The sequence below is a fragment of the Sphaeramia orbicularis genome, chromosome 21 (assembly GCF_902148855.1).
Source record: "Sphaeramia orbicularis chromosome 21, fSphaOr1.1, whole genome shotgun sequence".
Classification (NCBI taxonomy): Eukaryota; Metazoa; Chordata; class Actinopteri; order Kurtiformes; family Apogonidae; genus Sphaeramia; species Sphaeramia orbicularis.
The window spans coordinates 46,074,820-46,089,188 of record NC_043977.1 but is presented as its reverse complement, the minus strand read 5'-3'; the positions used below and the strand labels follow the sequence as shown (position 1 = coordinate 46,089,188).

The 14,369-nt window shown below is 37.3% G+C and overlaps 2 protein-coding genes across 4 annotated transcripts in view; one reads left to right on the top strand and one right to left on the bottom strand.

Annotated features, from left to right (window-relative positions):
* slc49a4 (solute carrier family 49 member 4) overlaps positions 1 to 9,070 on the bottom strand; it is a 135,931-nt gene extending 126,861 nt beyond the window's left edge. For both annotated transcript variants that reach the window (XM_030125717.1, XM_030125718.1), the window contains exon 1: positions 8,664 to 9,070. In XM_030125717.1, coding sequence (XP_029981577.1) covers positions 8,664 to 8,958 — 295 coding nt within the window. In that variant the 5' untranslated portion in view covers positions 8,959 to 9,070. The remainder of the gene's footprint in view (positions 1 to 8,663) is intronic.
* Positions 9,071 to 9,199: 129 nt separating this feature from the next.
* The window catches only part of hspbap1 (hspb associated protein 1), a 36,407-nt gene continuing 31,237 nt past the window's right edge, over positions 9,200 to 14,369 (top strand). Inside the window, exons 1-3 of one of the 2 annotated variants that reach the window (XM_030125716.1) lie at positions 9,200 to 9,312; positions 11,608 to 11,806; positions 14,075 to 14,259. In XM_030125716.1, the coding sequence (XP_029981576.1) occupies positions 11,611 to 11,806; positions 14,075 to 14,259 (381 nt within the window). In that variant the 5' untranslated portion in view covers positions 9,200 to 9,312; positions 11,608 to 11,610. Of the gene's footprint in view, positions 9,313 to 11,607; positions 11,807 to 14,062; positions 14,260 to 14,369 lie in introns of both variants that reach the window. The other variant, XM_030125715.1, reaches the window with a different exon arrangement.

Below are 14,369 nucleotides of genomic sequence, written 5' to 3'. Positions count from 1 at the left end.
CATTGTCCCAAAGAAGCTACATAAGAAATTTGAAATGAATCCAACCAGTAGTTCTGTGAGAGAAGATATTTGAAGAAATTGCTATCGAAGACAATGCCAGACACAGCGCCTTCACAATAGTTCATGGCCCATTGGCAGGTGAGCTAAAAAAAATGGTACGAAACTGATGGCTTTTGTTAAAGACTCAACATGTGCGAGCTGCACAATATATCATTTTAGCATCGTCATCGCAATGTACATGTGTGCAATAGTCACATCGCAAATTCTGCAATGTAGGAGGCAAATGAATTCAACGTGTTCTCTTCTAATTTCAACCTGTGTACCTGACACACACTGGGTGCAGCGATCCACCAATCACAATCGTTCTTTAGCAGTTTGCCGAAGCCGACCACACCCCTGCACATGAAATGAGTTGCTGGTAACAACACTGAAAAATGAGCAACGGACAAGAGAAAATCACCGAAAACGAAGACTTGGTGCCAAAAAGAAAAGCAACGTCAGTTATCTGGAATTATTTCGGCCACAAGAAGGATGATATTGAAACACATGTTGTGTCGACAGTGTCTTGCACCTGTTGCCACAATGAAAGGAAACACAACTAATTTGATCATTTATGTCAGCGCCACACAGCTATTATATCCTCCTGAGTATTTTTTCGTATCGCAATGTTAAAAAAAAAATCGCAATGTCAGTTTTTTCCAATATCATGCAGCCCTAGTGTTAATGCATCCTTTCTAAACAAAAACTACACCAGTATCAAAACAGCTGATTCATTTCTGTTAGTTGTGTAAACACTGTAGTACTATACTGAATACACTCTTTAGGAGTAACAGCCACAACACAAACAGACAACAGGAATCATAGCTTCTTCATTTAATAACATCTATGTGACAGCAATATACAAACAAAGAGTCTTTCTCCAACAGCTCGGACGTGTCTATTTTCAGTTTCACCCACATGATGCCCATTTAGAGAAACTCTCCCCACTTCCCTGTTCTTGTTCTTCCATGTGAGCTCTGTCATTTGCTGAGGCTTTAACTAACAGGCTGTAGTGGGAAGCAGCTCAATATAGTGTCAGTCTTTAGCTGAACGGACTGCCAATATGGCCTCAGGGTGCTTGTTTTGAATTTGGACATAGTGTACTGCACAGACATCTGAGTGGAAATGGATTCCCTCACTGTGTTTTACTGCTTTAAATACTGACACATCACTACAAGAAACAAACACCTAAAGTGATTGTCATTTATAGTCTATCAGTCTTTTGTCAGGAGTAGTGCTGGGCGATATATTCAACACCCAATACCAATACTTTTAGTGATTTTTTAAAGTTAAAATGCACTTAAAAGACATCTCACATGACCAATACTGTCCATTTAGCATATTTAATCTGCATAACATTTGGTGGCCATTTTTTAAGCAATGAAAGAAATTTAGAAAAACACATAAATAATAAATAATTAACATAAATATTAATTAAAATATAAAAATAAAACACAAACAATAAATATAAATAGGAATTAAATAAAAATGTCAATATAAAACACATAAATAATAAATAATCAACATATATGAATTAAATAAAAATAAAGAAATAATACACATGAATTAAAAAAATGACACAATTTTAATGATTTTGATCATTTTCAGGTGATTAAAGGTTGCTGGTGTTGCTGCAGTGTTGTACATTTTTACAACACAGACTACACTTTGCCATAGTTTTATCCACGGGTGTAAAGTATGCCCACACTAGAGCTTGAAGTACCGTCACAGAAAATATTATTAGACCACCCCTTGTTTTCCTCAATTTCTTGTTAATTTTAATGCCAGGTACAACTAAAGGTACATTTGTTTAGACAAATATAATGATAATAACAAAAATAGCTCATAAGAATTTCATTTAAGAGCTGATATCTAGACATTTTCCATGGTTTTCTTGATAATAACCAAAATCACTTAAGTTCCTATTTCAATAGCTATGGCATTGTACTGCCAAAAACAGTCTTTTAGGCATTCCATGTTTTCTTTTCTGTCTGTTTTAGTCACATGATCCACACAGGAGTTAGTACTGGATTGCATAACCATTGTTTTTGATGACTTTTGATGGTCTAATAATTTTTTCTGCGACTGTAAGTTAGCCTACCTTATAAAATTCAGATGTGACACAGGCGGTTTTATTTAGTATTTATTAGTTATTATCGATACTTTATTAGCGTAATCAATTCTCAAATGCGTGCTGTGTGATTATCAATATATTGATAGCACAGAATCGTTACACCCACCACTAGTCAGGAGTCTCTTTTAAAATAAAAATCATTGCTGGTTTGGTCAGTGAGGTCTTAAAACCTGATTTATTTTTAAGATAATTAGAGAGTAATGTAATCAGGCTTTTTTACAACAGCACTGCAGTCGACAGAGGACAATAGTGAAGTGGTTTCTGTGTGTCTACATTTAGGTTTCACAGGAACAAGGGTCCTTGTATGGTTAAAGGGTGTTACTAAATGCCTTGGAAATTCCTCTTATAAAATCACTGAGGCTGCAGAAAAATTAAAAGGTTCAGGAACCAACCCCAGCTGAAATCTTTCCAGTGTGATGCAATTTTGATAAAATCTCTAAGGTGTGAAAGAGGTTTTCTACATTTTCATATTGGACTTCCTGTTTTCCTGAAATGCAGGCTCCACAAAAAAACAAACTTAAGCTCTTTAAATGTGACCTGTAGTAGAATTAGGATATAAAAGGGAGGTTCCAAATTCCAAATTTTGCCCATTGAATCATATTTGGGGATTCAGTACAATGAAAAATAACTGTTCCTCTTTTTTGGAGGGCATTTCAGTCACGATTTTGATCACATTAGCAAGTCAAATGCAACAGAGTCATAGGAATATATGTTTCCCATTTAAAAATTAGCACAGCTACTTATGACGTATGTGCAGCCCTGTCACAAACAGCTCTACTCACAGATACTCTAACAATCAACATCAACACTCGCTTAACACACTGTTATTCCTGTCTCTCCTTTGTCTCGTCTGTCTGGTCTATTCCTCATTACATACCTATCCTGATAAAGTGGAAAAGTTGTTGAGTCTGCCTTAGGAGACCTGCATTGCCAATACCACTATCATTTCAATAATTTGTCACCTAAAATGTGTACACTTCATGACATTACATTACAGTTTATCTATCAGCTGAGTCACCGATAACATATTTCTATTCAAAGTAGAGTATTGTTTATTTCAAATACTTACACAAATATGCACAGGAATCAAACCAGGCCTCTACCGCTATTTGTAGCTAGGCTAATTCTTTTCTAAGTAAAGCTACACAATTAAACAGGGTTCCTACAGGTTTCTACAAGTTAAATTTAAGATCTTTTTAAGACTACTTAGAATTTAATGCCCATTACACAGCCATACTAGCAAAAAAAACAGTGATTCCTAGAGTGTAGGAAAATGTACTTATTTACATAAGCAGAGATTGAATATTACATGCATACTGTACACAGAACTGAATGTTCTGTGATCATTTCTCACCGAGGGCTGCAAAGTTAACGATACTTGGTTCCTAATTTCAATATAAATTGTCAGGTTTAAATGGGTAGAACTGAGTTGACTAATGTTACTTTCTTTGCAGCTTGGACATTTACCCAACACATTAAAAAACAACACAGCCAACACGTTTATGGCAGCATAACTTAAGACCTACCATATTACATTTAATACCTTTTAACCCATTAAGACTCAAAAATCCACTGTCGACCAAAAGTATCTACTGATCTAAACTACGGATCCACTAATCCCATCAATACATGTAAATAATTGGTGTAAACTGCAGTTTGTCAACTTTTCATGGCCATCAGATATGACCCATCTCAACGTTCAGAGGCTTTGTAGTTACTGTGGAAACACCGTCATCTTCTACATCATTGATTCACCAGTAAAACCAATGAAGTTTGATCCACGACAGTGGATGGAGACACTTGTTTTATGTTCAGTTAATGATATATTTTACTGAAAAAGTCACTTTTTCTTCAGTTTTTTCTGATTTTATAGAATAACCTTTGAACTTACTCTTGAGCTTTTATGAACATCTAGATGATCAATGAATTAAAAATTTAGAAATGCAAAATTCAGAGAATAATATTATAATAAATAGTGATAAATCAATTAGGAAAGGTTAAATACAGAGACAAATTCATTTCAGAGCTGCCACTAAAGTCACACTGGGTCCTTATGGGTTAAAGACTTTTTTAAGTTATTAAATGCAAATTTGTAAATTCAAGTCTTTTAAGACTTTTTAAGACCCTGCGGGAACCCCGATTCAAAGTAGAGTAATTTTTATTTTATATACTTGCACAAATATGCAGAGGAATCAAACCAGACCTCTACAGCTATTTGTAGCTAATCGTTTTCTGAGTAGGCCTACACAATTAAAGCTTCAGTTCCTAATACGTTTTTGGTGTCATCCCATAATTACCTCTGAGCATATTGCAACTCAAGTGGTCTATCAAAAGGTGAGATGTCTGCATCCCCTTTGGCCTCTTAACAGGCTGGAAGATCTACCTCATGAAGAGGGATCTTGGCTAATCACAACCACACGTCAGCTCTTTTTTACAGTAGTTCTTTAAATTTGTTAATGTACCAAAAATGGAAAATTAAAGTATCGAACAATCCTAGTCTACCACAGAGAAGTCAACTAGTCGTCAAACATAATGACTGCTCATTTAGACTTTTTAACACTGATGTCGGCCAAGTTAGAATTTAAGCTGCAGGCCTTGATAGGTTTTTAGCGTTACTGGAGAAAAATTCCAAAATGAACTTCAGCATACTGTAATTCAAGTAGAAGTCAACCAATAATGGTACCCATAGTAATAATAGCTTGGAACAGGAACAAGTCAGTTAATCAGACAGTATCATCATGCCCCACCCCCACAGCATTTCTCACTGAAAATGCATTACGCATTTCCAAAATGGATTTCTTTGACTTTTGTAAAAACAGGTGACTATAAGTACAGAAATTTGGATCGCTGAATGCTAAACTCTGAGCAATGAATCAATAAACATGGAAATGAACATTAAGCTAACTCTAAAAAAAATGTAGCTGGGAATGGTAAATTGAGCTCCATATTATTTTCCTTCAAAGCCAGTATTTCCAATTGAAAGGCCTAATATTAACCATCAGCCCTAACTGAGAAAATGTCCCATTAACTCAATAAATGTCCAGAATTAATTGTACTGGCTATACATTCAGGTGGTCTGAAAGGACATCAAACATCCGCCATCACTTCTTCTGTGTGTTTTCAGGCTGAAGAAAATGTAGGCCAAGATTCTGGTTAGTCATAGGTGTTTTCGGATTGATAAGGGGGTTTAGTCAGGCGTGACCTGGGTGTGATTCTACTACTCTTACTCATATTGATGCATTTCTACCCTTTGTTTTTGAGTCTATTTTTCTGTTTGATTCTGGCTCCTGTGCCTTTAACAGACTTCTTTTAAACCTACTGAGGAAAAAATAGCTCCCTAGAAATTAAAGATTGCCACAGCCAGACCTAATATGAACTCTTGTGATTCTTCAGCATTTAATTCTACCTCAAGTTCTACAAACTCATCAATTAATTGACGTGTAATCCTGTGTTGTCATGGCATTACTACAGAACAACCCATCTGTACCTCATGTGAGTTTACTGACACAAAAAGTCTGTAAACTACATTTTTACAGAGGCCCTTCAGGCCAGCTGCTGCATGCAGGTGTTATGAGTCTTACAGCTGCACTTCTAAATATGTGGATTAGCTCTGACTGACCCATTCTGCTGCATCAGGGCACACACAGAGTATGTCATAACCTGAGCGCATTATGAAGGCTTACTACCACTCCATGACCTGATCACATATGACTTGATCTTAAGACTCGGATGACAACTACTGTGTTGTTGATCATCAACAGTTTCTACCTTTGGGGAGGGGGAAATCCCAGAGGCAAGCCAAGCATTTTCCCCATAGTCAAGTTATAATGGAGCCAGTGTGACTGCGTGTTTCATATTGAAATAACAGCTATGGCCCGTTGTAACCTCTGGATGTCACATCAGGTTTTTAAAAAAGGTCACACCATAGCTTAATGTAATTTGTGAGCTGTCTGCATTCGATAGCTTAGCTGAGCAAAGGGAATAAAGATGAGCCTTAACTTTCAGAGGTCTGAAGGGAGTCTGGAACTGGATTATTTTCCTGAGCTCATACAATCATGTCAGTGATGACTTTCTACCATTTGAGGATACAACATGACCAAGAATAAGGCAAAGCCTAACCCTAAGGCAAACAAAACACACAGAAACCCTAATTGTCGATGAATCAAGATCACAAGTTCAGTTGTGTAATTTCTTGGCTGAACTTTCCTCACCCCATTCACCAGTAGCTGGTTACTAGGACGCTGTTGCTGTTTTGGTCACCTGACAGTGGTGTCAGGATATTAAGGAGTTCAAGTCAGTCAAGTGATGCAGAGGAACTGGTTAAGTGAAATGTGTTATGACTCAGAGGCTCAACTCAAGACACCCTGGTTGCACTGTCTCCACCTTACAGCCCTTTACTACAATGTTCTATAACTGAAAACCATTTACCAAAAGGAAAAAGTTGAAATTTAATTAGTTGATGTTAGAGCCAATATAATAACAATAGTTTGGAGCAGGAAAAAAACAGAAACTCAGTTAACTGGTTAATAATGCTCCCTCTTTCTCCTTTCTTTGTATTTGTAGTTTTATTTTTTCTGTGTGGGTGATTAAATTGGTTGATGACAACAACTGTAGTCCACTTTGGGTCACATTTGAGAAAGAAAATGAATGAACACCAGTACTGAATCTATTATACTATATACACATGCATATATAATACTGTTGTATTGAAATATTTAGGAGTGCAACCTAGTGATTATGGGATGGGACAAAATAAAAATAGAGAAATATTTCAGATTACTTCCATTTTGTGACACTGAAATACCAGCTTCAAATATCAAAATTTTTACTAAAATCTATGGCATGTGTAAGATACAAAAGATTCAGTCAGCATATATTAAAGAGGCACTGAGCTTTTTTGTGTATCTTTTAGAGCCCAACTGATTAATTGGCCCGCTGATTAATTGGCCTGATTAATCAATGGTTGGTCAATATGTCACCAATATATTAACTTTTTTGCTGCGCGGAGATTCTGTTGGTCACTGCTCCTGTGTGTCTGTGCTGCCTGGAGAGTTAGAGGAATAGTAAAGCGTGTCAGTTTCACTTTCACCTCCGCTCCGACAATCACCTCATCCAACAGTCACTACGTATAAAATATAGACTTTTTCCCAAAAGTCTGCTCTCCCCAGCATAAAAACTACCACATCTACAACCCATGGCTCCCCATGAGTCACATACTAGTAAATATAAGACTATTATACAGCGTTTCAAAGTTGTGTAAATTACCTTTGTGAGATAAACAAAGATGCAACTGTTAATTCACAAGTCCACCATTTTCTAATATAAGACTATTATATCCGAGTATATCGATGTTCTTATTTCATATATCAGCCGATACATCGGTTATCGTCCAATATATCGGATATCCGCCTTTTTAGCCCCCAACATCAGTATCAGCATCGGCACCAAAAATCCCATATCGGTTGCACACTAGTATCTTTTCAGCTCAGTTTTCAAATTTTGTTAAAACTGACAACACAGAGTGGTGACTACATGAAGAAGTCCTTTCTTGCCTATTTGAGGCTGCTTTTTCTACAGTTACATTGACACAATAGGTGGATGATTGCCTTGCAACATCATATATGATTTCAGTGTTGTCAAGAGCAACATAACAATATTGTATCATGAGTTACTATGTGATTCCCACCCCAGCTCCAAATTGATTCTTTTAATCCCTAATAAAGTAACAACCTGTAAGTAAAGTGACCTCAGAAAAGGTTCAATAGATTCAAGTTGAACTCCACTGGAGTGGTCAATACCACTCTTCCCAAACCTATTCCCTCATTTGATGCTTTGATGATTCGAGTGGAAAGTACTGCCTAACACTTGAGTATGAAACCTAAAATAAGTGTTCGATTGAGTTGAAATCTGGTGTCTGTGAACATGATTCACATCGTTTCCACTTATAAATATATTCAGTGAGCCCTCCTGTAATAGGGATGGAGGCACTGTCACCCTGGAGGATGCCACACCATCACCTCAAATCAGGATTTCGTTTTAGTTCACCTCAATTGGATAATGAGGCGTTCAGGTGCTCTCTTCTGAAATGGGAATTGAATCAACCAAGCCTAGATGTAGCCTACAGGTCTTGGTACTGACATAGTCTAAAAGGCATTTGATCATAGCCACTAAAATACCTAAAATACCCGCCCATCATCTAAAAGATTAACTACAGATCATAATCTAAAAGATTAACAAACAGAGCAACGAGTAAATCCGGACATGAACACCAACAGCTGATCAATGAAAAGCAGATCAGATCAAGTGTAGGATGTTGTGACAAAAAGTCCCCTGAAGATTTGACCATTTGGGTACTCTAAAGATAAAAATGCATAGTGTTTTTAAGGGTTGCCGACGATAATTCTTCTATAGAAGAAGAAAGGCGGTAAAAACGGGGACACAAACAGTTTAAGGCTAAAACAGGACACAGTGTACCAGGCTGAATACTCACCTCTTTTATCCATTAACCACATAAACAGCAGCCAGGGAACAAACCCTACCGGACCCCACAGCACCAGAACCGCGATGTCGGACTTGGTGAAGCCATAAGCATGCACAGCCGAATTCTGGATGGGACCCCAGAAGTTCCACACCATCCCCTGCATGAGTCCCAACAGGGAAAACAGGCTCAAAACCAGCCATCTTCTGCCGTACACTCTGCTGTTTACTGGGTGAACGTTTGCCTCCGCATGCGAGGGCACGAGAAGAGGTTCCCTTTCGGCCTCGGTGCTCGAAGCGGCACCCATAGTAGCCTTCTGTTTGTCGGGTCAGTATAAAATCCGCGTTTACTGGTTGTACAGTGATATAAACGAGCGGCTTGAGGGGTTTCAGTCGACCAAAAACAAAAACAGCCGATATCCTGTGTCACCAACTTTACTGCGCATGCGCGAAAGGAAACCGTTTCTATCGTTGAAACTGGAGCCCATGGTCCGCCATTTTGGTTCCACTGGTGCTTTAGCTTAAACTGAGCTATTGCAGCGTCCGCAGAGCCAAAATGTAGCAGTTTCCTCTGTGGTTCTCAATATTTAACTGAAACCCTACATTGTCATGTGAGGTTTGTTTACTTCCGCCTAGAATCCCACCAGCACGTGTATTGAAAGGTGAGTTCCACGCGTAACTTTGTTTTTAAGGGAGACCCCTGTCTCTTTCCGACTGTGTAGATAACGATAATCAATATTAATCAATATTACGCTAAAGTGAAGTCTTCTTGATTAGTTAGAACAGTCTTCACCCAAACAACTTTACTTGATCTAGCTGGAAACACTGTCTGGGGAGCTCTTGTTCGCACAATTAACATTTGTCTTTTCCGAAAAGATCTACATCCGCTGAAAACGAGCAGGTTAGCTAGCGTTTATGTTGTCCTTGTGCTTGCATTTAATGACCGCTAGTTAGCATCAGTTTGACAGCGTGGTGCAGTAAATCTTGCTTTAAGATAAAACTAACCAGTTAGCTTGTCCCCAGAGTTGAGAAATGTACTGTAATTGCATGCCAAAACAAATTGGTTAACTAGTTCTGATATTTGAGGGGAAATGGCGAGAAAAAATGACCAGGAGTTACATTATTAAAGTATACAGTTAACGCTAATTTTAGCTTGCGATGAGATTACTACAATCCACAGCATTTTCTTTCATAATGAACACATATGAACTCCTTTTTTAAAAATTAGATAAGATTACCAAGTTACACTAGATAGATTATAATTGCCTGATGATAACAATTATCGATAGTGCAAAAAGACATATAAGATAGACTTACATGGCAAATGGACTTTAGATACCTTCGTCATGACTTTGAGTATACTGTATAGTCAAGATTCAATGGTATAGTGCAAAATAAATATAACTGTGTTTGTGTGTTAGTGATCTTATGAAGACAACGTCCAGAGAACCTTTAACTCATGAAGTATATAATAACTTAGGTAGATGTGTATATATTTATTCATAGACAGCCTGGCCAACAAAAGTCTTCTAAAATTTTGCTGGCCCTCCTTTAGCTTTGATAATGGCAGGCATTCACTGTGGCATCTTTCAGTAAGCTTATGCATTGTCACAACATTTATTTCCATCATTTTTGGACACATTTTGTTAATAAATCTAGTCCTGACCAACTGAAGCAACATGGATCATGACACTGCTCCGACAGGCTAGTACTGTAGATACTAGGCATGATGGGTAATCACTTCATCCACCTCTCTTCTCACCCTGATGTACCCATCACTCTAGAATCTAGACTCATCAGACCACATGGCTTTTTTCCACTGAAACACAGTCCAATGTTTATGCTCTCTATCAAACTAATGGTTGTTTAAGGAATGAGAAGCTATTTACTGCATCAGTTAGGTTAAAGGACTTGCTGCAGCTGAAACATATGAGTCACTGCAGTAATTATCTCGTGAAAGGATCTGAATTATTTGCTTAGTTGTACCCAGGTGGTTGTGTAAAGACAAGAGATGTTGAATATTTGTGAAACATCCAATTTGGCGCTGTCAACATACGTAGAAGACATTGTCACAGCAGTTTTAAAATGTGCTGTGGCTCCCTGCTGTGCAATAGACAAGTTATAAATCTCTGTTAAACAGGGGCAAGTCCCTTTGCACAACATATTAGAGTAACAGATGATACTAGGTTGGGGTCAGGAGGCATTCTGCTGTTTTGCATGCACTGCAAGTTTTTTTAACTCATGCTCGCTGATTAAAAATAGTGGTGTAGCACACACAAATATAGTACAGAACAAAACAGGGCTGGCTTCTTTAGTCTTCTTTAGTACTAAACCTGCAATAGAATTTATTAGAGATTAGGTTTGGTATCTAGGGTGACAAGATTTGTTTTATAATTAATGACTTCAAAGCTCATACCTTCTGTCAGGTAGTTATCAGCAGTTACTCTTCCTGGCTTATCCACCAGGTACAGTATAAATGTGGAGAAAAAAGGAAGTTTGAGTTTTAACGCTTCTTTCCATAATCTCTCCTTGCTGCTCACACATATTTGTGGACTGTTTTGAAGATTGTTTTCCTACCTCTATTATACAGGAGTGCACAGGGCTAGCATCTCAAATAACACAGCACAGATGGAAAAATTTTCCTCAAGCATAAAATATAGAATATTTATTGTGTAGGTCTGCACATGGTATTTTTCTAACTCAAACATACAAACTAGTATATAAAATACAATAATGTTAAAAAGACAAAATGTAGTGACTTTCATTTTGCCTTTTTACAAGATATTGATCTCTGTTCAGTGTCACTGAGGCCTCACTGAGACTAGACACATACGGAACATTTAAATTACATTCTTTATATTCAGTCATTCATTACATTCTTTTTAATTTATAAGCTTTTACAGGCTGTAGTGCTGCAGTTTCAACAAACCTAAATCTTCATCTTCTGTGTTCTACAGACCATGGCTGGCTCCCCCACCATTAAACCCTTTACTGCAGAGGAGACATACCGGATTGTGCATCATCTACAGGAACCTGCAGTGTTCCTGAACATGACCTGTGGTTGGCCTGTTCTTCACTGGACTGTGGACCACCTCTCTGGCTGCCTTGGCAACAAACATGTCAGATTCAGACTGGGAAGAAAAAAGAAGATTAATGGTAATGATGTATGAGGTGATTGGTTCAGACACATCTGGGCTGAAATATTGTCTTTATAATGTACCATTTGGAGTGAGCATGCAAAACAGTTCAGTTCTGAACTGAAGAAATTTCTTACATGAGTGATGAAACAATTTCAAAAGAGCAAAACTAGTCCAGTTGAACCTAGAAGAATAATGACCTGGGCAAATGAGAACTTGCACAGACATCTATAAGTATTGTGACAGTGATGCAAATTTTCTGTTTTCCTCTGTACATGGTGTTAAGCAGCAAAATTATACCGTTTGAAACACTGTATTTAAAATGAAGCGATCAAGAGGTAATTAAAGTTTGGACACTGAGCATTAATTTAGGAGTTTAGCAGCCATTTTCATACAGAGTCCTTCTATTTAGTCATCAATAACTGAAAAGCATCCTGTATTGGGATTGGAATCAGGTGACTGTCTTGGCCACTGAAGACTGCCATTTCTTTTCCTGCTGTTGTGTTACTTTTAAATTACAAAATTTGTGTCTCTGTCCAAATATCTATGGACTTGGCTGTATATCTGACAAAAAGACCCATTTGCTCACCCACAAGTGTCTGTTGAAGTACTCCCATGTATATTCAAGAAGTGTAGATTCTAAATATACGGCTAGTTATACTTTTTAGACTCTATTATACCTTGGAGTGCACACCTATTGGATGGCATTTTCATTAGTTTTCCCTTTTTAAATAAAAATGAGAATAAACATGCATTATAGGCTGGACATTGACACACCTTAGTTAAATGCATTTTTATCCTCTGAAAATATGCTGAAACTTCACATCACCAAAATAAAGTAGCTGGGAATATGTGTAAAAATGAAATGCTTATAATATTAACCCTTAAGGGTCCACAGTCACACGACATTTTCAACATGTGGTAACATCAGAACTCGCCCCTATAGACCACTGGACTCAAAAGTGCAGACTTGAAACTCTCTCCCACTTTTTATTTGATGTTGATAGAGCAAATACAACCGGAGATATGATGTTTTGAAACCGGAGCAAACAAATGTGAATAAAAGTATGAAAATGAGATGGGGCGACCTATGTAAAGATATGGTTTATGTCAAATATTTGAGTATAGTTTTAATTTATTACAATTTTGATTTTATATACCTAATATTTGGAACCAATATTCACTTTTAAAGTATTTGAAAAGGTTCGTTAAGCATCTTTACGTTAGTTATGCAATAAATTATATGCATTTTTCAAATCTGATTTTATATTTTGTGTATGTTTTTTGGCCTTTTGTGTGGATATGATTGGTTAAAGTGAAACAATAATTGGCAGATGAGATAGATGAAGTTGTGCTGAAAAAAAAAGATACCAAACATGGATATAGTAAACTTTTCTTTATATAGTATATTAAGGCAAAATCAATAGGCTCAGACCCCTAAGGATTAAGAAGCTGAAAGGGAATGCATTTGCCCCAAGGTGCATGTAAAAGTACAAATTCAGCTGTAATATAAACTTTGGAGGTGCAGAATAATACTGAATAGGACAGACAGTTACATCGATTTAAATGGATAAAACACCTGAGTGTACATCAGGAAAGCCAGGTTATGTATAAGGGAGCAGAGGAAGAAACTAAAGAGAGATGGGAGTGATGAGAATAGAGCCCCATTCCGTGTTCTCAGAGACAATAAAGCAGACTGTTGCAAGGTCTGTCCTCTGACAGTGATAATTGACTTATTAGACTATACTTACTGGGACCTGATTGACTAATAGAATTTGTGTAATGACCAGATTGCAAATGTCACACAAGAAAACAGAGAATACAACAGTATATTTTTTGTCTTTTACCATCAAGTGTATCTTGGCATCCATGTTGCTTTAAAATGGTTACATTAATGACTCCTTTAATGAAGAACACAGAGCGTGTCCTTTGATAAAAGCTAACTAATTAGATTTCTAAATCATGTTTTTCAGCTGCAACAGCTGACAGGGAGCATTGCTCGTGATGGATTATAAATTTCATCACTCAACCATAGACACAATACTTTGTTTACTGAGACAAAAGCAAGTAAATCACCACCAGTGTGATTTATTTTTCCCATAAAAGGAGCTAAAACAGAATTTCATGCATCTGTGGTGATGTATAGTTGTGTGCTGCTTTCTGTTTTGTGAATTGCATCTCTCTAAGCATATATCAACTGAATGATTTTTGCTGAAACTTTACAACAATTTTCCAGTGATTACTCGCTTTCTTGTCTTTTTAATTGTGTTTTCAGTCAATCCCACAGCCCCTCTGTTTGAAACCCACTGTTCCTTCGTGGACGCCACACTCGCGCAGTTTCTCAGCTGGACCCAGGGCCACAGTGGGACACATGATGGACCTTTCTGTGACTACCCGTCCTCAGAATACTGGGCCTATGCTGACTACAAGTACATTTCACAGCTGCTTGAAGATCAGCCTTCAATGTTTGAGGTGATTAGGCTTCTTCTATATCATAATTGATAATAATGATGTGTAAAAAAGAAAAATTAAATCATTGTGATTGTGTTCCAGTTCATCTCAGTAGCTGGATGAGGTCAAGG